Source organism: Giraffa tippelskirchi, chromosome 14 (genome assembly GCF_054371585.1).
Source record: "Giraffa tippelskirchi isolate mGirTip1 chromosome 14, T2T-mGirTip1v1.2.pri, whole genome shotgun sequence".
Taxonomy (NCBI): domain Eukaryota; kingdom Metazoa; phylum Chordata; class Mammalia; order Artiodactyla; family Giraffidae; genus Giraffa; species Giraffa tippelskirchi.
The window spans coordinates 8,669,115-8,696,986 of NC_137288.1; the positions used below are offsets into that span (position 1 = coordinate 8,669,115).

General features: G+C 55.3%; 4 protein-coding genes and 1 long non-coding RNA gene across 6 annotated transcripts in view; 1 reads left to right on the forward strand and 4 right to left on the reverse strand.

The window, feature by feature from the left end:
- LOC145533878 (uncharacterized) overlaps positions 1-6,440 on the reverse strand; it is a 67,886-nt gene extending 61,446 nt beyond the window's left edge. Inside the window, exons 1-3 of one of the 2 annotated variants that reach the window (XM_081561223.1) lie at positions 2,981-6,440; positions 2,269-2,581; positions 1,360-2,017 (exon numbers count right to left, since the gene is read on the reverse strand). In XM_081561223.1, the coding sequence (XP_081417349.1) occupies positions 1,389-2,017; positions 2,269-2,581; positions 2,981-3,217 (1,179 nt within the window). In that variant the 5' untranslated portion in view covers positions 3,218-6,440 and the 3' untranslated portion in view covers positions 1,360-1,388. Of the gene's footprint in view, positions 1-1,359; positions 2,018-2,268; positions 2,582-2,980 lie in introns of those variants that run through there. The other variant, XM_081561222.1, reaches the window with a different exon arrangement.
- The window catches only part of LOC145534148 (uncharacterized), a 770,273-nt gene that overhangs the window by 69,486 nt on the left and 672,915 nt on the right, over positions 1-27,872 (forward strand). Inside the window, exons 9-11 of the long non-coding RNA XR_014074274.1 lie at positions 6,867-6,978; positions 14,528-14,639; positions 22,179-22,290. This is a non-coding gene — a long non-coding RNA (uncharacterized LOC145534148). The remainder of the gene's footprint in view (positions 1-6,866; positions 6,979-14,527; positions 14,640-22,178; positions 22,291-27,872) is intronic.
- LOC145533933 (uncharacterized) lies at positions 9,012-14,106 on the reverse strand. The gene is made up of 3 exons (XM_081561282.1): positions 10,629-14,106; positions 9,917-10,229; positions 9,012-9,664 (listed from the first exon to the last, which is right to left on the reverse strand). The coding sequence occupies exons 1-3, from the start codon at positions 10,863-10,865 to the stop codon at positions 9,036-9,038; spliced, it is 1,179 nt and encodes a 392-aa protein (XP_081417408.1). The 5' UTR covers positions 10,866-14,106; the 3' UTR covers positions 9,012-9,035.
- Positions 16,673-21,755, reverse strand: LOC145533960 (uncharacterized). The gene is made up of 3 exons (XM_081561313.1): positions 18,290-21,755; positions 17,578-17,890; positions 16,673-17,325 (listed from the first exon to the last, which is right to left on the reverse strand). Exons 1-3 carry the CDS (start codon positions 18,524-18,526, stop codon positions 16,697-16,699), a joined length of 1,179 nt encoding a protein of 392 aa, XP_081417439.1. The 5' UTR covers positions 18,527-21,755; the 3' UTR covers positions 16,673-16,696.
- LOC145533998 (uncharacterized) lies at positions 24,322-26,722 on the reverse strand. Its single transcript, XM_081561360.1, has 3 exons — positions 25,940-26,722; positions 25,228-25,540; positions 24,322-24,975 (listed from the first exon to the last, which is right to left on the reverse strand). Exons 1-3 carry the CDS (start codon positions 26,174-26,176, stop codon positions 24,347-24,349), a joined length of 1,179 nt encoding a protein of 392 aa, XP_081417486.1. The 5' UTR covers positions 26,177-26,722; the 3' UTR covers positions 24,322-24,346.

The following is a 27,872-nucleotide window of genomic DNA, read 5'->3' on the forward strand; positions in this document are numbered from 1 at the left end:
GCTCCCGACTACCTCCCTTCCTTTGGAACTTGGGGGCCCTCTACTCCCCACTTGCACACCACAGACCTTTGCTGAGGATTGTGGGGACCCTCACTCAGTTTGCAGTACGTTGTAGCCATCCCTGTCCTCTCTATACCTCCCTTGAAACTCAGCTTGTGAGCTCCTTTGGAGCAGCGTGGCCCACCTGGCTGCAACGGAAGAGACACAGCTGACAGTGAAACAACAGCTTAGATCTGAGACCCGGAAAGCTCTGTCAGAAGGGACCTCCCTCTTCACACCGTAGAGGCTGTAGGAGGCGCCAGGCTTTCGAACCAGTGCTGGGGCCAAAATGACTCCACAGCTGTTTTCCTTCCTGGGGAGGGTTCTGGCTCGAGTGGGAATGGCTCAAGTCTCCTAAGGTTCTGCAAGCCCACTGTGTGCAGATTCACGGTACACAGAGAGGAGAAGGTGGAGTCCTGCCCTGTAGGTGGTCACAGCTCACGGATGAGCCAGGCAGGCAGGCAGGCAGGGCATGAGAACACCTGAGCTGCCTTCATGAGTGAATGGTGTGGGGGCAGAGGAAGAGAAGCCGGTCTGCTCCCTCGTGTGGTGCCCCGGGCAGGTTGTCCCCAGAGGAAACCCTTACGACGGTGAGGACTATCACTGCTGTTTCCCAAGGGGTTCCGTCGGTGCGTGTCTTCCCCGGAGCGGTCAGGCCGTCTCTCAAGTACACGGGCCATGGGCATTGCCTCTCCTTGGAACTTCCCATGTGTTTCTCTTTTTTATGGAACAGTGATTTTCTAGAGGGGTTCTGGGCCACAAGGATGTTGGGTCATTTTCTAGCCTTCTGTCATGAAGAACGCTTTCCTGGGTGTTGGGGTGGTTTGTTGTTCCAGCTCCCTTTCTTGGCTTCTTTTGGGAGCTGGTGCAACAAGACGAGCTCAGCCTCTGCCTTCTGGCTGAGATGTCACCCTTGACACAGCAATGCCTGCCTGGAGATAATGATGGCAGTTGCCAAAAGGGCTTCGTTTGGCACATGGTATCTTGAAAGGACGTACACCGTCCTTTCAGATATCAAAGGCTAGTTCAAATGACATAAAAATGAGAACTCTCCAATGGAGTCTTACAGTAGTTGGAGAGTCCAAAAAACACTCCGTCAGTCATTTCACTGAGAGTCATTGATTGGGGACACCAAGAATATAGGAAGGAATGCACAAAGAAAGGATGAAATTGTGTTCAGGATCGGGGGAAGGGATGAACAGGGCGTGCTTGCCTTGAATCCAGGCTTTGTTGGGGGGGTGGGGCATAAAGATCAAACGGGTCTGAAACTACAAAGTGGTGATGGTAACACAGGATCACCAGAGTTACAGAACAGTGTTCCCAAATTGCAACAATGATGAAAAAGTTTACTAATCCCAACTTAACCAACAAAAGTACAGGAAACCATACAAAAAATAAAACATCACCAGAAAGGTGGAAACAAACCAAATGCAAAGCAGTTCAGGGGAAAGGAACTCCATGTCCCCTGGGGGCAGACCGAGTCGCCAGCGTCCACGGTGAGCAGACGGGGATGGAGGCTGCAGAGCCGACCGCTCCCCTGGACGTGGTGTTTCCGGCAAGGGCTCTGGGTGTCTGTCCAGAGCGGGGGCTCGTTCTCCCTGCAGGGGTGGGTGAGTCATCGTGGGCGTCTGGGTGTTGCGCGGGAGCCAGGGCAGGCTCTCCCTGCCGAGGCGGTGACTCCTCCTCTGCCTCGGGTTCTCCTGCCAGAGCCCGAGCAGGTAGAGGTGCACGTGGAGGTGGAGGTTCTGGCTGAGGGGGTGGGACATCAGTGCCTGGGGCTGGGGGTCCTGCAGGCATGGAGATCCGATCTGCCCGGTGTGCTGGCCAGTACCCAGCTGGCCTGGTGTCTCTGCGAGGGCAAGTCTCGGTTCTCCATCTGCCCTCGGTGGATCCCTGGGTCCTGCACCTGGAGCCAGCACCTCTGTAGGGACAGGTCTGGGAAGCGGAGCCTGGTTCCAGTTGGAGGCCAGTGCTAGAGCTGGGGGAGAAGCAAAGTTTGCCCACAGGCCAGCCTTGGCATGTGCGTCTCCCGGGACAGAAAGCTTCCAAGAGATTCCCAAAGAATACCCAGCGTCGGATGTCTTTTGGGACTGAAGTGTGCAAGATGGGGGGCGGGGGTGTGAGGCCAGCGCTTGCTGCAGGCCCAGCAGCAGCTTTCGGGGACTCGTCCCTGTGTAGCTCAGCACCCCCTCCCCACACACTCCCGTGCACCAGCCCCAGCGTCCTCACCTCTGTGCTCTGGCGTGCTGGGCTCCAGGTCCTCCTGCTGCCTCAGAGGCCGGGGTTCTCGGGACTCTGGGTCGGAGCCGGGTGTGCTGAGCTCCGTGGCAGCCTCAGACTGGGCCGCCGGGTGTATCCTGGGCGGTGTCTCGGCAGCAGGCCTTCCCCGCCTCCGCTTCTCCCCCGGTGGGGCTGATGCCTCCGTGGGCACGCTCACCTGGAGCCTGCACTGGGCCTCACGGGCGGGGGGGTGGTGCTCCGACCCCTCCCTCCGGGAGGTGGATGGGGTGTCCCCGTCCTCGGCCTCATCACGTGGGAAGCTCTGCAACGACAGTGACCGTCAGCCAGCCATGCTAGGAGTTTTCCGAGCTGGGCCTGGGCAGTGGAGCCGCTGCTTCTGCCTGCTCGAACTTCTCTTCCCAGAAGGGTCAGAGACGTGTGTCTGCTCAGATCCCCACCCGGGAGGAAAGAGTCCCACCTGAGGGTGTGAGGTCCGCCTGGGCGGCCGCCGCTGCCCGCACTCTCCCCATCCCGCCCAGCCTGCTCTCCCCTGGGGTGTGGACACAACTTGTCCGCAGGCTTCTGACCCCACATCCGCCTGGGCTTCCTTGAGGGAGACACACCCCAAGAAACCCGCATCCACACACACAGGCAAAGGACCCGGTGTTTCCGGGTGGCATGGGAGAGGCGGCCTGGTCCGTCCTGGGGCTCCCCGTGTTACCTTTCTGTTTCTCCGGGCAAAGGGCCAGAGGCCTCTCGGGGGTGTCCTGAGCCAACGTCGACAGGGTGCCCGCGCACACTGCCTGTGAGCACTCCTGAGGCCCCGGCCTCTGGGCAGGGGCAAACAGCAGAACATCCTGGCAGCCAGTGAACTGGCTGGGGGCTCCTCTCCGCTCTGGAGGCCTGGATACCCGGGCTGCGGGTTCTGTTGGGTTCTGTTGCCGGCAGGTGACATCATCTCCTGGGGTTCGTGCTGAGGTCCCTTCCCCAAAACTTCCCAAGGGAATCTCTGGGTTTCTGACTGCTCGACCACCCCCCTTAGGCCATGTGCAGGCACAGTGACACCCACACAGCCCAGCCCACAGCCCTGGGGAGGCCTGGGTTCAGCCAGGGCCTGAGCTCCGAGGACCCCACTGCTCTCAGACCAGGCTCCTTCTTCTCATAAGTGGTGTGGCCCTGGACAAGCATATGCCCCTCAGGGTTGCCCCAGTCTCTCCATCTGCAGAGTGGTGGTCATTCTCCCATCTGCTTCCTAGGTCTGTCGGCCTACGAGCAGCTCCATGCCTTTCCACCTGGGGCCGATATCACGTGGAGCTTGTGCGCTGAGACTTCAGAAAGAAAGATTCCATCCAGGGCTGACACAGCACAGAATGGGGCAGAACGAGGCCTGGATGTGCCGTGGTACCCAGGAAAAGGCACTCCCCCTCCTGACTGTTTTGAGACCCCGCATCCAAGTTGGAGGACCGAAAGGAAGACTCGAAGGTCTCCCTCTCTTATAGAAAAGAGTAGCCAACTTTCTGCTCCTCTGTTTCCATTGAGATTCTGTTCAAGTGTCCCAGCTCGGCTTCTGCGGGTGGCTGAGCTTCTAATGGCTCCCTGCGTTCTTGTCTTTTCCTCTCCAAACCTTCCGTCCTTTTCCCCCTTCTGGGGTGGAAGGGCGCTGTCATTGCTTCTACCTTCGAGGCAGATTGAGGAAAAGTCTGGACCGTCGACTCCTTTCCTCTCTTTGGTTCCGTGTCTCTCTCTGGCTGTGTCCCTCTCTTTTCCTTTCTCAGTTCCGTCTGTGTCTTCCTCTTTCTCTCTCGTGTGTGGATGGATGGATGCTAGGGATGCACATGTATATGATTAGATGAGGGTTATGTTTTAGGGATAGGTTAGAGGGAGAGAAAGGCTTTAGGTCGGAGTTGGTCATGGGGGAAGGGTCAAGGGTGGTGGTGGTGTTGTTTCTTGGAATCTGAGTGCTGTGCATTCTTCGTCTCTTTCCATATGAACCCCTTCTCAGATACACCACTTGCAAGGAGTCTCTCATGTTCTGTTTCCTATCTTTTGCATTTGTGAATGCTTAGCTTCTCTGTTGTGAAGAGGTTCCATTGGATGGAAACCCATGGGTGTACTTCGTGTACCTCTTTGCCTTACTTGAAGAGACCCATTTCGACCTCCGCCCAGCAAATGGCAAGGAGACTCTGATGTTAAGGAGCCTTTGACCTACGCTTCTTTCTAGCTATCTCATGACATCAGTCTTTAGGGTGAGGTTTTCCCCCTATATTGAGGTGGTATGAGATCAAAACCAATAGCGTTCTTCAGATGTAGCTGTCTGGTTTTCCCATGGACATTGATTGAAGAGGCTTTCTTGTTCCCATTTGGATATTCTCCCCTTCTGTGTCAGAGATGAGTTGACCATGGATGCTGGGGTTTGTTTCTGGACCCTCCACTTTATTCCATCGATCTGGATCTGTGTGTGTTGTTGTATTCCCAATAGCATACTGTCCTGCTGCTGCTGCTGCGGCTAAGTCACTTCAGTCGTGTCTGACTCTGCGTGACCCCATGGCCTGCAGCCTACCAGGCTCCTCCGTCCAGGACGTTTTCCAGGCAAGAGTACTGGAGTGGGTCGCCATTGCCTTCTCCGATACTCTCCTGAGGATCCTAGTTTGGTCGTCTAATTTCCTTTCACACAACCTTGGATGTCCGTATCGGGGCTTTTTCGTCGGATTGTATTGACAGTTTAGGCTCTTTTCTGTCTCCGTACCCCTTTTGCAATTCTTTGTTCGGTGCGAAAATGCATTGGCATTTTGGGAGGAATAGCATCGAAGCTGTGGATTGCCTTGTGGGGCTGTGACATCATTTTCCCAATAGGAATTCTTTCCAGCCCTGAGCACAGCTTCTCTTTCCAGTGATTGGTGTGGGCTTGATCTTCCTTCTTCCATCTCTCGCCGTTTTGTGAGAACAGGTCCATCCTTCCCTTCTGGGTTAGATGGACTGGTGGGTATCACTTCAGTGAATGGCATTGTCAGTGGGGGTGATAATTCCCTTCTCGTTGGAAGACTTTGCTGTGAGTATTAGAAATGCAAGTGACTTCTCTTCCCCTTCCTCCCTGTCCATCTCTCAGAGCCACCGGGAAACAGAGGCCTCATCCACGGTCACACAGGCCTGAGGGGGTGCAACTAGACTGTTGTTTCTTCAGGCCCTCAGTGCTGGACATCATCCGGGATCCTCTGTGTGTGTCTTCCTCAGTCTGGTGTCCCTTCAGACCTTTCCCTAGTTTTCACAGGCTTGTTGTGTTGGTGTTCTTTGTCTGTTTGGAGACACATCCTTGATAAGCTTTGTGTTTCCACTCATTCGTCTCGCGATGTATGACCTGTCTTTTGCTTTTGTCATGAGGTCTTTCCCACAGTAGATATCTTTGATTTTGCAAAGTCCACTGTATTCTCTGGGTTTTTTTTTTTTGTGGACTGGCTGTTAGTTTTGTGTGTGAAGACTCAAAGCACGTGTCCGGTTTCTGCTCATTGTTCTTCGAGATTTGTGACAAGTTTTCATGGAAAGTTTGTCTAGGGATAACTGGAAGTGAACTCGGTGTAAGGTGTCAAGTCTCCATCTCCATTCCTGTCATCCCCTGCAGTTTCCAATTCCCTGTTCCTGAGTGGTTTTAGAGACCTTGTGGGGAGTTTGGTTGCATTGGAGTTTGCATTTCCACCTTGATTCGATTCACACTGTTCTGCCCTCAGGGACACTGTCAAGGGGGAGTGAGGAGCAGCCTGCACTTCCAGCAGTGACCACACGGTGGGGCGAGTGCTGCTCTCCCCTCAGGGAGCCCCAGGCCACAGGCATCCCAGTGAGGAGCCAGCTCTGTGCTCAGCTGAAAGGAGTTAGTCTCTCAGGAGCCTCTGAGCCCTTGCCTTTGGATCACCCAGGGTGGGCATTTACTGGGACAGAAAAAATTGCCCTGAATTCCATGGACGGAAGAGCCTGGCTGTGTAGAGTTCGTGAGTTGCCGCGAATCAGACACAACTGAGGACACAAAAATTCTATAGATTAAAACACTTTTTGGGGGTGGGGGGGAGTGAAAGGGGGGGATGTGGGTTTTTTTGTCTTATATAATAGCCAAGGGAAATCTAGTTTAAACCTAAATTCACATAGACGGGAAAGGTATAGCTCTCCGTCACCCTATTAAAAAAAAAAAAAAAAAAAACTACTAAACTTTTCTGAAAGTTTATTTAGTAGCTTCCTTGAGCACTTCATTGTGAGGCATTTTTTTTTTTTTTCTGTGACATTGGCCTCATTAAAAAGCACGGTTTGCCTTTACTGGATAATTCTGTTCATTGGTTTCTTAGGGAACCTTGGTAATATTTGAGTTTCCTGGGGAGTATGGTCACATGACCTGGCCCTGGCCAATCGGTGCGTTCCACCTCCCTGGCCACTGTGATTGGCTCCGGGCTGGGGCAGTGCCCAATCGGGGCCCAGGGCCGGGCCTCCCGTTGGAAGCCAGGGGAAGACGAGCTGTCGTCCTGCTGGGGTAGGGGAAGGGGTGGGGCCGGGGGAGGTCAGGCTCCAGCAGTGGGAGGGGCGTGAGGCCCGCCTGCGGCAGTTGGTGACCTTCCTGCTCCCCTCAGGGCAGAGCCGCCGGCCTGAGAATGAGGGCGCTGCTGAGCCCAGGGCCTGGGATGGCCCGTTGCTGCTGTGGTCCCAGAGCTCCACCCGAGACCTGAGGGAAGCCGTCTGCCCGTGAGTCCTCTCCCGCTTGTCTGTCAGCTTGTTTGAAGCATGCTGGGTTTTCTGCCCAGCTGGCTAAGGGGAGTCCCTGGAAATGCAAGGGTGTGGGTTTTGGCAGACTTCAGGGAAGACATGCCAGATGAGCCTGGGAGACTCCAGCTTAATCTGGATTCAGGAGATATCTCTTCGGGCCAGCTAGTAATTGTAGGATAAGCCTAATGAGTCTTCACAGGATGAAGAGAGTAACGTGCCAAGGTAGCAATCGATGTCCTCATTCGAGAGGATGAAGCTGGTGCTCAGAGAAGGGGGGAACTTGGCCACAGCAAGGAGGTGTGCACCCAGACAGAACCCCCAGATCCGGCCATTGGAGCTCAGGGAGGCCACTGGTGTGGCTTGTCCCTGTGGCAGGGGCCGAGGCACGCAGCCCACCCTGATTCCTGCGGGGGCCTGACTTGGGAAGTGCCATCTGGTAGCTTTGAGACTCACCAAACCAAATTGCACTGGAGAGAGGAGGGACACCTTCCTTCATCCACCCCCCACCCCCGCCGGATTCCCACATACCCTGACCCCTTTCTCCCGATTTCGGAGCCATTTCCAGAGTCCCGCTCATATGACCTCATTCGAAATGCACTGTGGACGAGCTGCCATCTGCAGCTACTACCACAGCGGCCAAGGGCTTTAGCTCCCGACTACCTCCCTTCCTTTGGAACTTGGGGGCCCTCTACTCCCCACTTGCACACCACAGACCTTTGCTGAGGATTGTGGGGACCCTCACTCAGTTTGCAGTACGTTGTAGCCATCCCTGTCCTCTCTATACCTCCCTTGAAACTCAGCTTGTGAGCTCCTTTGGAGCAGCGTGGCCCACCTGGCTGCAACGGAAGAGACACAGCTGACAGTGAAACAACAGCTTAGATCTGAGACCCGGAAAGCTCTGTCAGAAGGGACCTCCCTCTTCACACCGTAGAGGCTGTAGGAGGCGCCAGGCTTTCGAACCAGTGCTGGGGCCAAAATGACTCCACAGCTGTTTTCCTTCCTGGGGAGGGTTCTGGCTCGAGTGGGAATGGCTCAAGTCTCCTAAGGTTCTGCAAGCCCACTGTGTGCAGATTCACGGTACACAGAGAGGAGAAGGTGGAGTCCTGCCCTGTAGGTGGTCACAGCTCACGGATGAGCCAGGCAGGCAGGCAGGCAGGGCATGAGAACACCTGAGCTGCCTTCATGAGTGAATGGTGTGGGGGCAGAGGAAGAGAAGCCGGTCTGCTCCCTCGTGTGGTGCCCCGGGCAGGTTGTCCCCAGAGGAAACCCTTACGACGGTGAGGACTATCACTGCTGTTTCCCAAGGGGTTCCGTCGGTGCGTGTCTTCCCCGGAGCGGTCAGGCCGTCTCTCAAGTACACGGGCCATGGGCATTGCCTCTCCTTGGAACTTCCCATGTGTTTCTCTTTTTTATGGAACAGTGATTTTCTAGAGGGGTTCTGGGCCACAAGGATGTTGGGTCATTTTCTAGCCTTCTGTCATGAAGAACGCTTTCCTGGGTGTTGGGGTGGTTTGTTGTTCCAGCTCCCTTTCTTGGCTTCTTTTGGGAGCTGGTGCAACAAGACGAGCTCAGCCTCTGCCTTCTGGCTGAGATGTCACCCTTGACACAGCAATGCCTGCCTGGAGATAATGATGGCAGTTGCCAAAAGGGCTTCGTTTGGCACATGGTATCTTGAAAGGACGTACACCGTCCTTTCAGATATCAAAGGCTAGTTCAAATGACATAAAAATGAGAACTCTCCAATGGAGTCTTACAGTAGTTGGAGAGTCCAAAAAACACTCCGTCAGTCATTTCACTGAGAGTCATTGATTGGGGACACCAAGAATATAGGAAGGAATGCACAAAGAAAGGATGAAATTGTGTTCAGGATCGGGGGAAGGGATGAACAGGGCGTGCTTGCCTTGAATCCAGGCTTTGTTGGGGGGGTGGGGCATAAAGATCAAACGGGTCTGAAACTACAAAGTGGTGATGGTAACACAGGATCACCAGAGTTACAGAACAGTGTTCCCAAATTGCAACAATGATGAAAAAGTTTACTAATCCCAACTTAACCAACAAAAGTACAGGAAACCATACAAAAAATAAAACATCACCAGAAAGGTGGAAACAAACCAAATGCAAAGCAGTTCAGGGGAAAGGAACTCCATGTCCCCTGGGGGCAGACCGAGTTGCCAGCGTCCACGGTGAGCAGACGGGGATGGAGGCTGCAGAGCCGACCGCTCCCCTGGACGTGGTGTTTCCGGCAAGGGCTCTGGGTGTCTGTCCAGAGCGGGGGCTCGTTCTCCCTGCAGGGGTGGGTGAGTCATCGTGGGCGTCTGGGTGTTGCGCGGGAGCCAGGGCAGGCTCTCCCTGCCGAGGCGGTGACTCCTCCTCTGCCTCGGGTTCTCCTGCCAGAGCCCGAGCAGGTAGAGGTGCACGTGGAGGTGGAGGTTCTGGCTGAGGGGGTGGGACATCAGTGCCTGGGGCTGGGGGTCCTGCAGGCATGGAGATCCGATCTGCCCGGTGTGCTGGCCAGTACCCAGCTGGCCTGGTGTCTCTGCGAGGGCAAGTCTCGGTTCTCCATCTGCCCTCGGTGGATCCCTGGGTCCTGCACCTGGAGCCAGCACCTCTGTAGGGACAGGTCTGGGAAGCGGAGCCTGGTTCCAGTTGGAGGCCAGTGCTAGAGCTGGGGGAGAAGCAAAGTTTGCCCACAGGCCAGCCTTGGCATGTGCGTCTCCCGGGACAGAAAGCTTCCAAGAGATTCCCAAAGAATACCCAGCATCGGATGTCTTTTGGGACTGAAGTGTGCAAGATGGGGGGCGGGGGGTGTGAGGCCAGCGCTTGCTGCAGGCCCAGCAGCAGCTTTCGGGGACTCGTCCCTGTGTAGCTCAGCACCCCCTCCCCACACACTCCCGTGCACCAGCCCCAGCGTCCTCACCTCTGTGCTCTGGCGTGCTGGGCTCCAGGTCCTCCTGCTGCCTCAGAGGCCGGGGTTCTCGGGACTCTGGGTCGGAGCCGGGTGTGCTGAGCTCCGTGGCAGCCTCAGACTGGGCCGCCGGGTGTATCCTGGGCGGTGTCTCGGCAGCAGGCCTTCCCCGCCTCCGCTTCTCCCCCGGTGGGGCTGATGCCTCCGTGGGCACGCTCACCTGGAGCCTGCACTGGGCCTCACGGGCGGGGGGGTGGTGCTCCGACCCCTCCCTCCGGGAGGTGGATGGGGTGTCCCCGTCCTCGGCCTCATCACGTGGGAAGCTCTGCAACGACAGTGACCGTCAGCCAGCCATGCTAGGAGTTTTCCGAGCTGGGCCTGGGCAGTGGAGCCGCTGCTTCTGCCTGCTCGAACTTCTCTTCCCAGAAGGGTCAGAGACGTGTGTCTGCTCAGATCCCCACCCGGGAGGAAAGAGTCCCACCTGAGGGTGTGAGGTCCGCCTGGGCGGCCGCCGCTGCCCGCACTCTCCCCATCCCGCCCAGCCTGCTCTCCCCTGGGGTGTGGACACAACTTGTCCGCAGGCTTCTGACCCCACATCCGCCTGGGCTTCCTTGAGGGAGACACACCCCAAGAAACCCGCATCCACACACACAGGCGAAGGACCCGGTGTTTCCGGGTGGCATGGGAGAGGCGGCCTGGTCCGTCCTGGGGCTCCCCGTGTTACCTTTCTGTTTCTCCGGGCAAAGGGCCAGAGGCCTCTCGGGGGTGTCCTGAGCCAACGTCGACAGGGTGCCCGCGCACACTGCCTGTGAGCACTCCTGAGGCCCCGGCCTCTGGGCAGGGGCAAACAGCAGAACATCCTGGCAGCCAGTGAACTGGCTGGGGGCTCCTCTCCGCTCTGGAGGCCTGGATACCCGGGCTGCGGGTTCTGTTGGGTTCTGTTGCCGGCAGGTGACATCATCTCCTGGGGTTCGTGCTGAGGTCCCTTCCCCAAAACTTCCCAAGGGAATCTCTGGGTTTCTGACTGCTCGACCACCCCCCTTAGGCCATGTGCAGGCACAGTGACACCCACACAGCCCAGCCCACAGCCCTGGGGAGGCCTGGGTTCAGCCAGGGCCTGAGCTCCGAGGACCCCACTGCTCTCAGACCAGGCTCCTTCTTCTCATAAGTGGTGTGGCCCTGGACAAGCATATGCCCCTCAGGGTTGCCCCAGTCTCTCCATCTGCAGAGTGGTGGTCATTCTCCCATCTGCTTCCTAGGTCTGTCGGCCTACGAGCAGCTCCATGCCTTTCCACCTGGGGCCGATATCACGTGGAGCTTGTGCGCTGAGACTTCAGAAAGAAAGATTCCATCCAGGGCTGACACAGCACAGAATGGGGCAGAACGAGGCCTGGATGCGCCGTGGTACCCAGGAAAAGGCACTCCCCCTCCTGACTGTTTTGAGACCCCGCATCCAAGTTGGAGGACCGAAAGGAAGACTCGAAGGTCTCCCTCTCTTATAGAAAAGAGTAGCCAACTTTCTGCTCCTCTGTTTCCATTGAGATTCTGTTCAAGTGTCCCAGCTCGGCTTCTGCGGGTGGCTGAGCTTCTAGTGGCTCCCTGCGTTCTTGTCTTTTCCTCTCCAAACCTTCCGTCCTTTTCCCCCTTCTGGGGTGGAAGGGCGCTGTCATTGCTTCTACCTTCGAGGCAGATTGAGGAAAAGTCTGGACCGTCGACTCCTTTCCTCTCTTTGGTTCCGTGTCTCTCTCTGGCTGTGTCCCTCTCTTTTCCTTTCTCAATTGCGTCTGTGTCTTCCTCTTTCTCTCTCGTGTGTGGATGGATGGATGCTAGGGATGCACATGTATATGATTAGATGAGGGTTATGTTTTAGGGATAGGTTAGAGGGAGAGAAAGGCTTTAGGTCGGAGTTGGTCATGGGGGAAGGGTCAAGGGTGGTGGTGGTGTTGTTTCTTGGAATCTGAGTGCTGTGCATTCTTCGTCTCTTTCCATATGAACCCCTTCTCAGATACACCACTTGCAAGGAGTCTCTCATGTTCTGTTTCCTATCTTTTGCATTTGTGAATGCTTAGCTTCTCTGTTGTGAAGAGGTTCCATTGGATGGAAACCCATGGGTGTACTTCGTGTACCTCTTTGCCTTACTTGAAGAGACCCATTTCGACCTCCGCCCAGCAAATGGCAAGGAGACTCTGATGTTAAGGAGCCTTTGACCTACGCTTCTTTCTAGCTATCTCATGACATCAGTCTTTAGGGTGAGGTTTTCCCCCTATATTGAGGTGGTATGAGATCAAAACCAATAGCGTTCTTCAGATGTAGCTGTCTGGTTTTCCCATGGACATTGATTGAAGAGGCTTTCTTGTTCCCATTTGGATATTCTCCCCTTCTGTGTCAGAGATGAGTTGACCATGGATGCTGGGGTTTGTTTCTGGACCCTCCACTTTATTCCATCGATCTGGATCTGTGTGTGTTGTTGTATTCCCAATAGCATACTGTCCTGCTGCTGCTGCTGCGGCTAAGTCACTTCAGTCGTGTCTGACTCTGCGTGACCCCATGGCCTGCAGCCTACCAGGCTCCTCCGTCCAGGACATTTTCCAGGCAAGAGTACTGGAGTGGGTCGCCATTGCCTTCTCCGATACTCTCCTGAGGATCCTAGTTTGGTCGTCTAATTTCCTTTCACACAACCTTGGATGTCCGTATCGGGGCTTTTTCGTCGGATTGTATTGACAGTTTAGGCTCTTTTCTGTCTCCGTACCCCTTTTGCAATTCTTTGTTCGGTGCGAAAATGCATTGGCATTTTGGGAGGAATAGCATCGAAGCTGTGGATTGCCTTGTGGGGCTGTGACATCATTCTCCCAATAGGAATTCTTTCAAGCCCTGAGCACAGCTTCTCTTTCCAGTGATTGGTGTGGGCTTGATCTTCCTTCTTCCATCTCTCGCCGTTTTGTGAGAACAGGTCCATCCTTCCCTTCTGGGTTAGATGGACTGGTGGGTATCACTTCAGTGAATGGCATTGTCAGTGGGGGTGATAATTCCCTTCTCGTTGGAAGACTTTGCTGTGAGTATTAGAAATGCAAGTGACTTCTCTTCCCCTTCCTCCCTGTCCATCTCTCAGAGCCACCGGGAAACAGAGGCCTCATCCACGGTCACACAGGCCTGAGGGGGTGCAACTAGACCGTTGTTTCTTCAGGCCCTCAGTGCTGGACATCATCCGGGATCCTCTGTGTGTGTCTTCCTCAGTCTGGTGTCCCTTCAGACCTTTCCCTAGTTTTCACAGGCTTGTTGTGTTGGTGTTCTTTGTCTGTTTGGAGACACATCCTTGATAAGCTTTGTGTTTCCACTCATTCGTCTCGCGATGTATGACCTGTCTTTTGCTTTTGTCATGAGGTCTTTCCCACAGTAGATATCTTTGATTTTGCAAAGTCCACTGTATTCTCTGGGTTTTTTTTTTTTGTGGACTGGCTTTTAGTTTTGTGTGTGAAGACTCAAAGCACGTGTCCGGTTTCTGCTCATTGTTCTTCGAGATTTGTGACAAGTTTTCATGGAAAGTTTGTCTAGGGATAACTGGAAGTGAACTCGGTGTAAGGTGTCAAGTCTCCATCTCCATTCCTGTCATCCCCTGCAGTTTCCAATTCCCTGTTCCTGAGTGGTTTTAGAGACCTTGTGGGGAGTTTGGTTGCATTGGAGTTTGCATTTCCACCTTGATTCGATTCACACTGTTCTGCCCTCAGGGACACTGTCAAGGGGGAGTGAGGAGCAGCCTGCACTTCCAGCAGTGACCACACGGTGGGGCGAGTGCTGCTCTCCCCTCAGGGAGCCCCAGGCCACAGGCATCCCAGTGAGGAGCCAGCTCTGTGCTCAGCTGAAAGGAGTTAGTCTCTCAGGAGCCTCTGAGCCCTTGCCTTTGGATCACCCAGGGTGGGCATTTACTGGGACAGAAAAAATTGCCCTGAATTCCATGGACGGAAGAGCCTGGCTGTGTAGAGTTCGTGAGTTGCCGCGAATCAGACACAACTGAGGACACAAAAATTCTATAGATTAAAACACTTTTTGGGGGTGGGGGGGAGTGAAAGGGGGGGATGTGGGTTTTTTTGTCTTATATAATAGCCAAGGGAAATCTAGTTTAAACCTAAATTCACATAGACGGGAAAGGTATAGCTCTCCGTCACCCTATTAAAAAAAAAAAAAAAAAAAAAAAAAAAAAAAAACTACTAAACTTTTCTGAAAGTTTATTTAGTAGCTTCCTTGAGCACTTCATTGTGAGGCATTTTTTTTTTTTTTCTGTGACATTGGCCTCATTAAAAAGCACGGTTTGCCTTTACTGGATAATTCTGTTCATTGGTTTCTTAGGGAACCTTGGTAATATTTGAGTTTCCTGGGGAGTATGGTCACATGACCTGGCCCTGGCCAATCGGTGCGTTCCACCTCCCTGGCCACTGTGATTGGCTCCGGGCTGGGGCAGTGCCCAATCGGGGCCCAGGGCCGGGCCTCCCGTTGGAAGCCAGGGGAAGACGAGCTGTCGTCCTGCTGGGGTAGGGGAAGGGGTGGGGCCGGGGGAGGTCAGGCTCCAGCAGTGGGAGGGGCGTGAGGCCCGCCTGCGGCAGTTGGTGACCTTCCTGCTCCCCTCAGGGCAGAGCCGCCGGCCTGAGAATGAGGGCGCTGCTGAGCCCAGGGCCTGGGATGGCCCGTTGCTGCTGTGGTCCCAGAGCTCCACCCGAGACCTGAGGGAAGCCGTCTGCCCGTGAGTCCTCTCCCGCTTGTCTGTCAGCTTGTTTGAACCATGCTGGGTTTTCTGCCCAGCTGGCTAAGGGGAGTCCCTGGAAATGCAAGGGTGTGGGTTTTGGCAGACTTCAGGGAAGACATGCCAGATGAGCCTGGGAGACTCCAGCTTAATCTGGATTCAGGAGATATCTCTTCGGGCCAGCTAGTAATTGTAGGATAAGCCTAATGAGTCTTCACAGGATGAAGAGAGTAACGTGCCAAGGTAGCAATCGATGTCCTCATTCGAGAGGATGAAGCTGGTGCTCAGAGAAGGGGGGAACTTGGCCACAGCAAGGAGGTGTGCACCCAGACAGAACCCCCAGATCCGGCCATTGGAGCTCAGGGAGGCCACTGGTGTGGCTTGTCCCTGTGGCAGGGGCCGAGGCACGCAGCCCACCCTGATTCCTGCGGGGGCCTGACTTGGGAAGTGCCATCTGGTAGCTTTGAGACTCACCAAACCAAATTGCACTGGAGAGAGGAGGGACACCTTCCTTCATCCACCCCCCACCCCCGCCGGATTCCCACATACCCTGACCCCTTTCTCCCGATTTCGGAGCCATTTCCAGAGTCCCGCTCATATGACCTCATTCGAAGTGCACTGTGGACGAGCTGCCATCTGCAGCTACTACCACAGCGGCCAAGGGCTTTAGCTCCCGACTACCTCCCTTCCTTTGGAACTTGGGGGCCCTCTACTCCCCACTTGCACACCACAGACCTTTGCTGAGGATTGTGGGGACCCTCACTCAGTTTGCAGTACATTGTAGCCATCCCTGTCCTCTCTATACCTCCCTTGAAACTCAGCTTGTGAGCTCCTTTGGAGCAGCGTGGCCCACCTGGCTGCAACGGAAGAGACACAGCTGACAGTGAAACAACAGCTTAGATCTGAGACCCGGAAAGCTCTGTCAGAAGGGACCTCCCTCTTCACACCGTAGAGGCTGTAGGAGGCGCCAGGCTTTCGAACCAGTGCTGGGGCCAAAATGACTCCACAGCTGTTTTCCTTCCTGGGGAGGGTTCTGGCTCGAGTGGGAATGGCTCAAGTCTCCTAAGGTTCTGCAAGCCCACTGTGTGCAGATTCACGGTACACAGAGAGGAGAAGGTGGAGTCCTGCCCTGTAGGTGGTCACAGCTCACGGATGAGCCAGGCAGGCAGGCAGGCAGGGCATGAGAACACCTGAGCTGCCTTCATGAGTGAATGGTGTGGGGGCAGAGGAAGAGAAGCCGGTCTGCTCCCTCGTGTGGTGCCCCGGGCAGGTTGTCCCCAGAGGAAACCCTTACGACGGTGAGGACTATCACTGCTGTTTCCCAAGGGGTTCCGTCGGTGCGTGTCTTCCCCGGAGCGGTCAGGCCGTCTCTCAAGTACACGGGCCATGGGCATTGCCTCTCCTTGGAACTTCCCATGTGTTTCTCTTTTTTATGGAACAGTGATTTTCTAGAGGGGTTCTGGGCCACAAGGATGTTGGGTCATTTTCTAGCCTTCTGTCATGAAGAACGCTTTCCTGGGTGTTGGGGTGGTTTGTTGTTCCAGCTCCCTTTCTTGGCTTCTTTTGGGAGCTGGTGCAACAAGACGAGCTCAGCCTCTGCCTTCTGGCTGAGATGTCACCCTTGACACAGCAATGCCTGCCTGGAGATAATGATGGCAGTTGCCAAAAGGGCTTCGTTTGGCACATGGTATCTTGAAAGGACGTACACCGTCCTTTCAGATATCAAAGGCTAGTTCAAATGACATAAAAATGAGAACTCTCCAATGGAGTCTTACAGTAGTTGGAGAGTCCAAAAAACACTCCTTCAGTCATTTCACTGAGAGTCATTGATTGGGGACACCAAGAATATAGGAAGGAATGCACAAAGAAAGGATGAAATTGTGTTCAGGATCGGGGGAAGGGATGAACAGGGCGTGCTTGCCTTGAATCCAGGCTTTGTTGGGGGGGTGGGGCATAAAGATCAAACGGTTCTGAAACTACAAAGTGGTGATGGTAACACAGTATCACCAGAGTTACAGAACAGTGTTCCCAAATTGCAACAATGATGAAAAAGTTTACTAATCCCAACTTAACCAACAAAAGTACAGGAAACCATACAAAAAATAAAACATCACCAGAAAGGTGGAAACAAACCAAATGCAAAGCAGTTCAGGGGAAAGGAACTCCATGTCCCCTGGGGGCAGACCGAGTTGCCAGCGTCCACGGTGAGCAGACGGGGATGGAGGCTGCAGAGCCGACCGCTCCCCTGGACGTGGTGTTTCCGGCAAGGGCTCTGGGTGTCTGTCCAGAGCGGGGGCTCGTTCTCCCTGCAGGGGTGGGTGAGTCATCGTGGGCGTCTGGGTGTTGCGCGGGAGCCAGGGCAGGCTCTCCCTGCCGAGGCGGTGACTCCTCCTCTGCCTCGGGTTCTCCTGCCAGAGCCCGAGCAGGTAGAGGTGCACGTGGAGGTGGAGGTTCTGGCTGAGGGGGTGGGACATCAGTGCCTGGGGCTGGGGGTCCTGCAGGCATGGAGATCCGATCTGCCCGGTGTGCTGGCCAGTACCCAGCTGGCCTGGTGTCTCTGCGAGGGCAAGTCTCGGTTCTCCATCTGCCCTCGGTGGATCCCTGGGTCCTGCACCTGGAGCCAGCACCTCTGTAGGGACAGGTCTGGGAAGCGGAGCCTGGTTCCAGTTGGAGGCCAGTGCTAGAGCTGGGGGAGAAGCAAAGTTTGCCCACAGGCCAGCCTTGGCATGTGCGTCTCCCGGGACAGAAAGCTTCCAAGAGATTCCCAAAGAATACCCAGCGTCGGATGTCTTTTGGGACTGAAGTGTGCAAGATGGGGGGCGGGGGGTGTGAGGCCAGCGCTTGCTGCAGGCCCAGCAGCAGCTTTCGGGGACTCGTCCCTGTGTAGCTCAGCACCCCCTCCCCACACACTCCCGTGCACCAGCCCCAGCGTCCTCACCTCTGTGCTCTGGCGTGCTGGGCTCCAGGTCCTCCTGCTGCCTCAGAGGCCGGGGTTCTCGGGACTCTGGGTCGGAGCCGGGTGTGCTGAGCTCCGTGGCAGCCTCAGACTGGGCCGCCGGGTGTATCCTGGGCGGTGTCTCGGCAGCAGGCCTTCCCCGCCTCCGCTTCTCCCCCGGTGGGGCTGATGCCTCCGTGGGCACGCTCACCTGGAGCCTGCACTGGGCCTCACGGGCGGGGGGGTGGTGCTCCGACCCCTCCCTCCGGGAGGTGGATGGGGTGTCCCCGTCCTCGGCCTCATCACGTGGGAAGCTCTGCAACGACAGTGACCGTCAGCCAGCCATGCTAGGAGTTTTCCGAGCTGGGCCTGGGCAGTGGAGCCGCTGCTTCTGCCTGCTCGAACTTCTCTTCCCAGAAGGGTCAGAGACGTGTGTCTGCTCAGATCCCCACCCGGGAGGAAAGAGTCCCACCTGAGGGTGTGAGGTCCGCCTGGGCGGCCGCCGCTGCCCGCACTCTCCCCATCCCGCCCAGCCTGCTCTCCCCTGGGGTGTGGACACAACTTGTCCGCAGGCTTCTGACCCCACATCCGCCTGGGCTTCCTTGAGGGAGACACACCCCAAGAAACCCGCATCCACACACACAGGCAAAGGACCCGGTGTTTCCGGGTGGCATGGGAGAGGCGGCCTGGTCCGTCCTGGGGCTCCCCGTGTTACCTTTCTGTTTCTCCGGGCAAAGGGCCAGAGGCCTCTCGGGGGTGTCCTGAGCCAACGTCGACAGGGTGCCCGCGCACACTGCCTGTGAGCACTCCTGAGGCCCCGGCCTCTGGGCAGGGGCAAACAGCAGAACATCCTGGCAGCCAGTGAACTGGCTGGGGGCTCCTCTCCGCTCTGGAGGCCTGGATACCCGGGCTGCGGGTTCTGTTGGGTTCTGTTGCCGGCAGGTGACATCATCTCCTGGGGTTCGTGCTGAGGTCCCTTCCCCAAAACTTCCCAAGGGAATCTCTGGGTTTCTGACTGCTCGACCACCCCCCTTAGGCCATGTGCAGGCACAGTGACACCCACACAGCCCAGCCCACAGCCCTGGGGAGGCCTGGGTTCAGCCAGGGCCTGAGCTCCGAGGACCCCACTGCTCTCAGACCAGGCTCCTTCTTCTCATAAGTGGTGTGGCCCTGGACAAGCATATGCCCCTCAGGGTTGCCCCAGTCTCTCCATCTGCAGAGTGGTGGTCATTCTCCCATCTGCTTCCTAGGTCTGTCGGCCTACGAGCAGCTCCATGCCTTTCCACCTGGGGCCGATATCACGTGGAGCTTGTGCGCTGAGACTTCAGAAAGAAAGATTCCATCCAGGGCTGACACAGCACAGAATGGGGCAGAACGAGGCCTGGATGTGCCGTGGTACCCAGGAAAAGGCACTCCCCCTCCTGACTGTTTTGAGACCCCGCATCCAAGTTGGAGGACCGAAAGGAAGACTCGAAGGTCTCCCTCTCTTATAGAAAAGAGTAGCCAACTTTCTGCTCCTCTGTTTCCATTGAGATTCTGTTCAAGTGTCCCAGCTCGGCTTCTGCGGGTGGCTGAGCTTCTAATGGCTCCCTGCGTTCTTGTCTTTTCCTCTCCAAACCTTCCGTCCTTTTCCCCCTTCTGGGGTGGAAGGGCGCTGTCATTGCTTCTACCTTCGAGGCAGATTGAGGAAAAGTCTGGACCGTCGACTCCTTTCCTCTCTTTGGTTCCGTGTCTCTCTCTGGCTGTGTCCCTCTCTTTTCCTTTCTCAGTTCCGTCTGTGTCTTCCTCTTTCTCTCTCGTGTGTGGATGGATGGATGCTAGGGATGCACATGTATATGATTAGATGAGGGTTATGTTTTAGGGATAGGTTAGAGGGAGAGAAAGGCTTTAGGTCGGAGTTGGTCATGGGGGAAGGGTCAAGGGTGGTGGTGGTGTTGTTTCTTGGAATCTGAGTGCTGTGCATTCTTCGTCTCTTTCCATATGAACCCCTTCTCAGATACACCACTTGCAAGGAGTCTCTCATGTTCTGTTTCCTATCTTTTGCATTTGTGAATGCTTAGCTTCTCTGTTGTGAAGAGGTTCCATTGGATGGAAACCCATGGGTGTACTTCGTGTACCTCTTTGCCTTACTTGAAGAGACCCATTTCGACCTCCGCCCAGCAAATGGCAAGGAGACTCTGATGTTAAGGAGCCTTTGACCTACGCTTCTTTCTAGCTATCTCATGACATCAGTCTTTAGGGTGAGGTTTCCCCCCTATATTGAGGTGGTATGAGATCAAAACCAATAGCGTTCTTCAGATGTAGCTGTCTGGTTTTCCCATGGACATTGATTGAAGAGGCTTTCTTGTTCCCATTTGGATATTCTCCCCTTCTGTGTCAGAGATGAGTTGACCATGGATGCTGGGGTTTGTTTCTGGACCCTCCACTTTATTCCATCGATCTGGATCTGTGTGTGTTGTTGTATTCCCAATAGCATACTGTCCTGCTGCTGCTGCTGCGGCTAAGTCACTTCAGTCGTGTCTGACTCTGCGTGACCCCATGGCCTGCAGCCTACCAGGCTCCTCCGTCCAGGACGTTTTCCAGGCAAGAGTACTGGAGTGGGTCGCCATTGCCTTCTCCGATACTCTCCTGAGGATCCTAGTTTGGTCGTCTAATTTCCTTTCACACAACCTTGGATGTCCGTATCGGGGCTTTTTCGTCGGATTGTATTGACAGTTTAGGCTCTTTTCTGTCTCCGTACCCCTTTTGCAATTCTTTGTTCGGTGCGAAAATGCATTGGCATTTTGGGAGGAATAGCATCGAAGCTGTGGATTGCCTTGTGGGGCTGTGACATCATTTTCCCAATAGGAATTCTTTCAAGCCCTGAGCACAGCTTCTCTTTCCAGTGATTGGTGTGGGCTTGATCTTCCTTCTTCCATCTCTCGCCGTTTTGTGAGAACAGGTCCATCCTTCCCTTCTGGGTTAGATGGACTGGTGGGTATCACTTCAGTGAATGGCATTGTCAGTGGGGGTGATAATTCCCTTCTCGTTGGAAGACTTTGCTGTGAGTATTAGAAATGCAAGTGACTTCTCTTCCCCTTCCTCCCTGTCCATCTCTCAGAGCCACCGGGAAACAGAGGCCTCATCCACGGTCACACAGGCCTGAGGGGGTGCAACTAGACCGTTGTTTCTTCAGGCCCTCAGTGCTGGACATCATCCGGGATCCTCTGTGTGTGTCTTCCTCAGTCTGGTGTCCCTTCAGACCTTTCCCTAGTTTTCACAGGCTTGTTGCGTTGGTGTTCTTTGTCTGTTTGGAGACACATCCTTGATAAGCTTTGTGTTTCCACTCATTCGTCTCGCGATGTATGACCTGTCTTTTGCTTTTGTCATGAGGTCTTTCCCACAGTAGATATCTTTGATTTTGCAAAGTCCACTGTATTCTCTGGGTTTTTTTTTTTTTGTGGACTGGCTTTTAGTTTTGTGTGTGAAGACTCAAAGCACGTGTCCGGTTTCTGCTCATTGTTCTTCGAGATTTGTGACAAGTTTTCATGGAAAGTTTGTCTAGGGATAACTGGAAGTGAACTCGGTGTAAGGTGTCAAGTCTCCATCTCCATTCCTGTCATCCCCTGCAGTTTCCAATTCCCTGTTCCTGAGTGGTTTTAGAGACCTTGTGGGGAGTTTGGTTGCATTGGAGTTTGCATTTCCACCTTGATTCGATTCACACTGTTCTGCCCTCAGGGACACTGTCAAGGGGGAGTGAGGAGCAGCCTGCACTTCCAGCAGTGACCACACGGTGGGGCGAGTGCTGCTCTCCCCTCAGGGAGCCCCAGGCCACAGGCATCCCAGTGAGGAGCCAGCTCTGTGCTCAGCTGAAAGGAGTTAGTCTCTCAGGAGCCTCTGAGCCCTTGCCTTTGGATCACCCAGGGTGGGCATTTACTGGGACAGAAAAAATTGCCCTGAATTCCATGGACGGAAGAGCCTGGCTGTGTAGAGTTCGTGAGTTGCCGCGAATCAGACACAACTGAGGACACAAAAATTCTATAGATTAAAACACTTTTTGGGGGTGGGGGGGAGTGAAAGGGGGGGATGTGGGTTTTTTTGTCTTATATAATAGCCAAGGGAAATCTAGTTTAAACCTAAATTCACATAGACGGGAAAGGTATAGCTCTCCGTCACCCTATTAAAAAAAAAAAAAAAAAAAAACTACTAAACTTTTCTGAAAGTTTATTTAGTAGCTTCCTTGAGCAGTTCATTGTGAAGCATTTTTTTTTTTTTTTCTGTGACATTGGCCTCATTAAAAAGCACGGTTTGCCTTTACTGGATAATTCTGTTCATTGGTTTCTTAGGGAACCTTGGTAATATTTGAGTTTCCTGGGGAGTATGGTCACATGACCTGGCCCTGGCCAATCGGTGCGTTCCACCTCCCTGGCCACTGTGATTGGCTCCGGGCTGGGGCAGTGCCCAATCGGGGCCCAGGGCCGGGCCTCCCGTTGGAAGCCAGGGGAAGACGAGCTGTCGTCCTGCTGGGGTAGGGGAAGGGGTGGGGCCGGGGGAGGTCAGGCTCCAGCAGTGGGAGGGGCGTGAGGCCCGCCTGCGGCAGTTGGTGACCTTCCTGCTCCCCTCAGGGCAGAGCCGCCGGACTGAGAATGAGGGCGCTGCTGAGCCCAGGGCCTGGGATGGCCCGTTGCTGCTGTGGTCCCAGAGCTCCACCCGAGACCTGAGGGAAGCCGTCTGCCCGTGAGTCCTCTCCCGCTTGTCTGTCAGCTTGTTTGAACCATGCTGGGTTTTCTGCCCAGCTGGCTAAGGGGAGTCCCTGGAAATGCAAGGGTGTGGGTTTTGGCAGACTTCAGGGAAGACATGCCAGATGAGCCTGGGAGACTCCAGCTTAATCTGGATTCAGGAGATATCTCTTCGGGCCAGCTAGTAATTGTAGGATAAGCCTAATGAGTCTTCACAGGATGAAGAGAGTAACGTGCCAAGGTAGCAATCGATGTCCTCATTCGAGAGGATGAAGCTGGTGCTCAGAGAAGGGGGGAACTTGGCCACAGCAAGGAGGTGTGCACCCAGACAGAACCCCCAGATCCGGCCATTGGAGCTCAGGGAGGCCACTTGTGTGGCTTGTCCCTGTGGCAGGGGCCGAGGCACGCAGCCCACCCTGATTCCTGCGGGGGCCTGACTTGGGAAGTGCCATCTGGTAGCTTTGAGACTCACCAAACCAAATTGCACTGGAGAGAGGAGGGACACCTTCCTTCATCCACCCCCCACCCCCGCCGGATTCCCACATACCCTGACCCCTTTCTCCCGATTTCGGAGCCATTTCCAGAGTCCCGCTCATATGACCTCATTCGAAGTGCACTGTGGACGAGCTGCCATCTGCAGCTACTACCACAGCGGCCAAGGGCTTTAGCTCCCGACTACCTCCCTTCCTTTGGAACTTGGGGGCCCTCTACTCCCCACTTGCACACCACAGACCTTTTCTGAGGATTGTGGGGACCCTCACTCAGTTTGCAGTACGTTGTAGCCATCCCTGTCCTCTCTATACCTCCCTTGAAACTCAGCTTGTGAGCTCCTTTGGAGCAGCGTGGCCCACCTGGCTGCAACGGAAGAGACACAGCTGACAGTGAAACAACAGCTTAGATCTGAGACCCGGAAAGCTCTGTCAGAAGGGACCTCCCTCTTCACACCGTAGAGGCTGTAGGAGGCGCCAGGCTTTCGAACCAGTGCTGGGGCCAAAATGACTCCACAGCTGTTTTCCTTCCTGGGGAGGGTTCTGGCTCGAGTGGGAATGGCTCAAGTCTCCTAAGGTTCTGCAAGCCCACTGTGTGCAGATTCACGGTACACAGAGAGGAGAAGGTGGAGTCCTGCCCTGTAGGTGGTCACAGCTCACGGATGAGCCAGGCAGGCAGGCAGGCAGGGCATGAGAACACCTGAGCTGCCTTCATGAGTGAATGGTGTGGGGGCAGAGGAAGAGAAGCCGGTCTGCTCCCTCGTGTGGTGCCCCGGGCAGGTTGTCCCCAGAGGAAGCCCTTACGACGGTGAGGACTATCACTGCTATTTCCCAAGGGGTTCCGTCGGTGCGTGTCTTCCCCGGAGCGGTCAGGCCGTCTCTCAAGTACACGGGCCATGGGCATTGCCTCTCCTTGGAACTTCCCATGTGTTTCTCTTTTTTATGGAACAGTGATTTTCTAGAGGGGTTCTGGGCCACAAGGATGTTGGGTCATTTTCTAGCCTTCTGTCATGAAGAACGCTTTCCTGGGTGTTGGGGTGGTTTGTTGTTCCAGCTCCCTTTCTTGGCTTCTTTTGGGAGCTGGTGCAACAAGACGAGCTCAGCCTCTGCCTTCTGGCTGAGATGTCACCCTTGACACAGCAATGCCTGCCTGGAGATAATGATGGCAGTTGCCAAAAGGGCTTCGTTTGGCACATGGTATCTTGAAAGGACGTACACCGTCCTTTCAGATATCAAAGGCTAGTTCAAATGACATAAAAATGAGAACTCTCCAATGGAGTCTTACAGTAGTTGGAGAGTCCAAAAAACACTCCGTCAGTCATTTCACTGAGAGTCATTGATTGGGGACACCAAGAATATAGGAAGGAATGCACAAAGAAAGGATGAAATTGTGTTCAGGATCGGGGGAAGGGATGAACAGGGCGTGCTTGCCTTGAATCCAGGCTTTGTTGGGGGGTGGGGCATAAAGATCAAACGGGTCTGAAACTACAAAGTGGTGATGGTAACACAGTATCACCAGAGTTACAGAACAGTGTTCCCAAATTGCAACAATGATGAAAAAGTTTACTAATCCCAACTTAACCAACAAAAGTACAGGAAACCATACAAAAAATAAAACATCACCAGAAAGGTGGAAACAAACCAAATGCAAAGCAGTTCAGGGGAAAGGAACTCCATGTCCCCTGGGGGCAGACCGAGTTGCCAGCGTCCACGGTGAGCAGACGGGGATGGAGGCTGCAGAGCCGACCGCTCCCCTGGACGTGGTGTTTCCGGCAAGGGCTCTGGGTGTCTGTCCAGAGCGGGGGCTCGTTCTCCCTGCAGGGGTGGGTGAGTCATCGTGGGCGTCTGGGTGTTGCGCGGGAGCCAGGGCAGGCTCTCCCTGCCGAGGCGGTGACTCCTCCTCTGCCTCGGGTTCTCCTGCCAGAGCCCGAGCAGGTAGAGGTGCACGTGGAGGTGGAGGTTCTGGCTGAGGGGGTGGGACATCAGTGCCTGGGGCTGGGGGTCCTGCAGGCATGGAGATCCGATCTGCCCGGTGTGCTGGCCAGTACCCAGCTGGCCTGGTGTCTCTGCGAGGGCAAGTCTCGGTTCTCCATCTGCCCTCGGTGGATCCCTGGGTCCTGCACCTGGAGCCAGCACCTCTGTAGGGACAGGTCTGGGAAGCGGAGCCTGGTTCCAGTTGGAGGCCAGTGCTAGAGCTGGGGGAGAAGCAAAGTTTGCCCACAGGCCAGCCTTGGCATGTGCGTCTCCCGGGACAGAAAGCTTCCAAGAGATTCCCAACGAATACCCAGCGTCGGATGTCTTTTGGGACTGAAGTGTGCAAGATGGGGGGCGGGGGGTGTGAGGCCAGCGCTTGCTGCAGGCCCAGCAGCAGCTTTCGGGGACTCGTCCCTGTGTAGCTCAGCACCCCCTCCCCACACACTCCCGTGCACCAGCCCCAGCGTCCTCACCTCTGTGCTCTGGCGTGCTGGGCTCCAGGTCCTCCTGCTGCCTCAGAGGCCGGGGTTCTCGGGACTCTGGGTCGGAGCCGGGTGTGCTGAGCTCCGTGGCAGCCTCAGACTGGGCCGCCGGGTGTATCCTGGGCGGTGTCTCGGCAGCAGGCCTTCCCCGCCTCCTCTTCTCCCCCGGTGGGGCTGATGCCTCCGTGGGCACGCTCACCTGGAGCCTGCACTGGGCCTCACGGGCGGGGGGGTGGTGCTCCGACCCCTCCCTCCGGGAGGTGGATGGGGTGTCCCCGTCCTCGGCCTCATCACGTGGGAAGCTCTGCAACGACAGTGACCGTCAGCCAGCCATGCTAGGAGTTTTCCGAGCTGGGCCTGGGCAGTGGAGCCGCTGCTTCTGCCTGCTCGAACTTCTCTTCCCAGAAGGGTCAGAGACGTGTGTCTGCTCAGATCCCCACCCGGGAGGAAAGAGTCCCACCTGAGGGTGTGAGGTCCGCCTGGGCGGCCGCCGCTGCCCGCACTCTCCCCATCCCGCCCAGCCTGCTCTCCCCTGGGGTGTGGACACAACTTGTCCGCAGGCTTCTGACCCCACATCCGCCTGGGCTTCCTTGAGGGAGACACACCCCAAGAAACCCGCATCCACACACACAGGCAAAGGACCCGGTGTTTCCGGGTGGCATGGGAGAGGCGGCCTGGTCCGTCCTGGGGCTCCCCGTGTTACCTTTCTGTTTCTCCGGGCAAAGGGCCAGAGGCCTCTCGGGGGTGTCCTGAGCCAACGTCGACAGGGTGCCCGCGCACACTGCCTGTGAGCACTCCTGAGGCCCCGGCCTCTGGGCAGGGGCAAACAGCAGAACATCCTGGCAGCCAGTGAACTGGCTGGGGGCTCCTCTCCGCTCTGGAGGCCTGGATACCCGGGCTGCGGGTTCTGTTGGGTTCTGTTGCCGGCAGGTGACATCATCTCCTGGGGTTCGTGCTGAGGTCCCTTCCCCAAAACTTCCCAAGGGAATCTCTGGGTTTCTGACTGCTCGACCACCCCCCTTAGGCCATGTGCAGGCACAGTGACACCCACACAGCCCAGCCCACAGCCCTGGGGAGGCCTGGGTTCAGCCAGGGCCTGAGCTCCGAGGACCCCACTGCTCTCAGACCAGGCTCCTTCTTCTCATAAGTGGTGTGGCCCTGGACAAGCATATGCCCCTCAGGGTTGCCCCAGTCTCTCCATCTGCAGAGTGGTGGTCATTCTCCCATCTGCTTCCTAGGTCTGTCGGCCTACGAGCAGCTCCATGCCTTTCCACCTGGGGCCGATATCACGTGGAGCTTGTGCGCTGAGACTTCAGAAAGAAAGATTCCATCCAGGGCTGACACAGCACAGAATGGGGCAGAACGAGGCCTGGATGTGCCGTGGTACCCAGGAAAAGGCACTCCCCCTCCTGACTGTTTTGAGACCCCGCATCCAAGTTGGAGGACCGAAAGGAAGACTCGAAGGTCTCCCTCTCTTATAGAAAAGAGTAGCCAACTTTCTGCTCCTCTGTTTCCATTGAGATTCTGTTCAAGTGTCCCAGCTCGGCTTCTGCGGGTGGCTGAGCTTCTAGTGGCTCCCTGCGTTCTTGTCTTTTCCTCTCCAAACCTTCCGTCCTTTTCCCCCTTCTGGGGTGGAAGGGCGCTGTCATTGCTTCTACCTTCGAGGCAGATTGAGGAAAAGTCTGGACCGTCGACTCCTTTCCTCTCTTTGGTTCCGTGTCTCTCTCTGGCTGTGTCCCTCTCTTTTCCTTTCTCAGTTCCGTCTGTGTCTTCCTCTTTCTCTCTCGTGTGTGGATGGATGGATGCTAGGGATGCACATGTATATGATTAGATGAGGGTTATGTTTTAGGGATAGGTTAGAGGGAGAGAAAGGCTTTAGGTCGGAGTTGGTCATGGGGGAAGGGTCAAGGGTGGTGGTGGTGTTGTTTCTTGGAATCTGAGTGCTGTGCATTCTTCGTCTCTTTCCATATGAACCCCTTCTCAGATACACCACTTGCAAGGAGTCTCTCATGTTCTGTTTCCTATCTTTTGCATTTGTGAATGCTTAGCTTCTCTGTTGTGAAGAGGTTCCATTGGATGGAAACCCATGGGTGTACTTCGTGTACCTCTTTGCCTTACTTGAAGAGACCCATTTCGACCTCCGCCCAGCAAATGGCAAGGAGACTCTGATGTTAAGGAGCCTTTGACCTACGCTTCTTTCTAGCTATCTCATGACATCAGTCTTTAGGGTGAGGTTTTCCCCCTATATTGAGGTGGTATGAGATCAAAACCAATAGCGTTCTTCAGATGTAGCTGTCTGGTTTTCCCATGGACATTGATTGAAGAGGCTTTCTTGTTCCCATTTGGATATTCTCCCCTTCTGTGTCAGAGATGAGTTGACCATGGATGCTGGGGTTTGTTTCTGGACCCTCCACTTTATTCCATCGATCTGGATCTGTGTGTGTTGTTGTATTCCCAATAGCATACTGTCCTGCTGCTGCTGCTGCGGCTAAGTCACTTCAGTCGTGTCTGACTCTGCGTGACCCCATGGCCTGCAGCCTACCAGGCTCCTCCGTCCAGGACGTTTTCCAGGCAAGAGTACTGGAGTGGGTCGCCATTGCCTTCTCCGATACTCTCCTGAGGATCCTAGTTTGGTC

What these genes read in the sequence shown, in the direction of transcription:
- LOC145533933 (XM_081561282.1), bottom strand. Translation starts at nt 10,865, where the DNA reads ATGATGTCACCTGCCGGCAACAGAACCCAACAGAACCCGCAGCCCGGG. An exon ending in TTGCCCGGAGAAACAGAAAG is followed by an intron (nt 10,230 to 10,628) that starts GTAACACGGGGA and finishes CTGTCGTTGCAG; the next exon opens with AGCTTCCCACGTGATGAGGC. An exon ending in CAGCACGCCAGAGCACAGAG is followed by an intron (nt 9,665 to 9,916) that starts GTGAGGACGCTG and finishes CTTCTCCCCCAG; the next exon opens with CTCTAGCACTGGCCTCCAAC.
- LOC145533960 (XM_081561313.1), bottom strand. Translation starts at nt 18,526, where the DNA reads ATGATGTCACCTGCCGGCAACAGAACCCAACAGAACCCGCAGCCCGGG. An exon ending in TTGCCCGGAGAAACAGAAAG is followed by an intron (nt 17,891 to 18,289) that starts GTAACACGGGGA and finishes CTGTCGTTGCAG; the next exon opens with AGCTTCCCACGTGATGAGGC. An exon ending in CAGCACGCCAGAGCACAGAG is followed by an intron (nt 17,326 to 17,577) that starts GTGAGGACGCTG and finishes CTTCTCCCCCAG; the next exon opens with CTCTAGCACTGGCCTCCAAC.
- LOC145533998 (XM_081561360.1), bottom strand. Translation starts at nt 26,176, where the DNA reads ATGATGTCACCTGCCGGCAACAGAACCCAACAGAACCCGCAGCCCGGG. An exon ending in TTGCCCGGAGAAACAGAAAG is followed by an intron (nt 25,541 to 25,939) that starts GTAACACGGGGA and finishes CTGTCGTTGCAG; the next exon opens with AGCTTCCCACGTGATGAGGC. An exon ending in CAGCACGCCAGAGCACAGAG is followed by an intron (nt 24,976 to 25,227) that starts GTGAGGACGCTG and finishes CTTCTCCCCCAG; the next exon opens with CTCTAGCACTGGCCTCCAAC.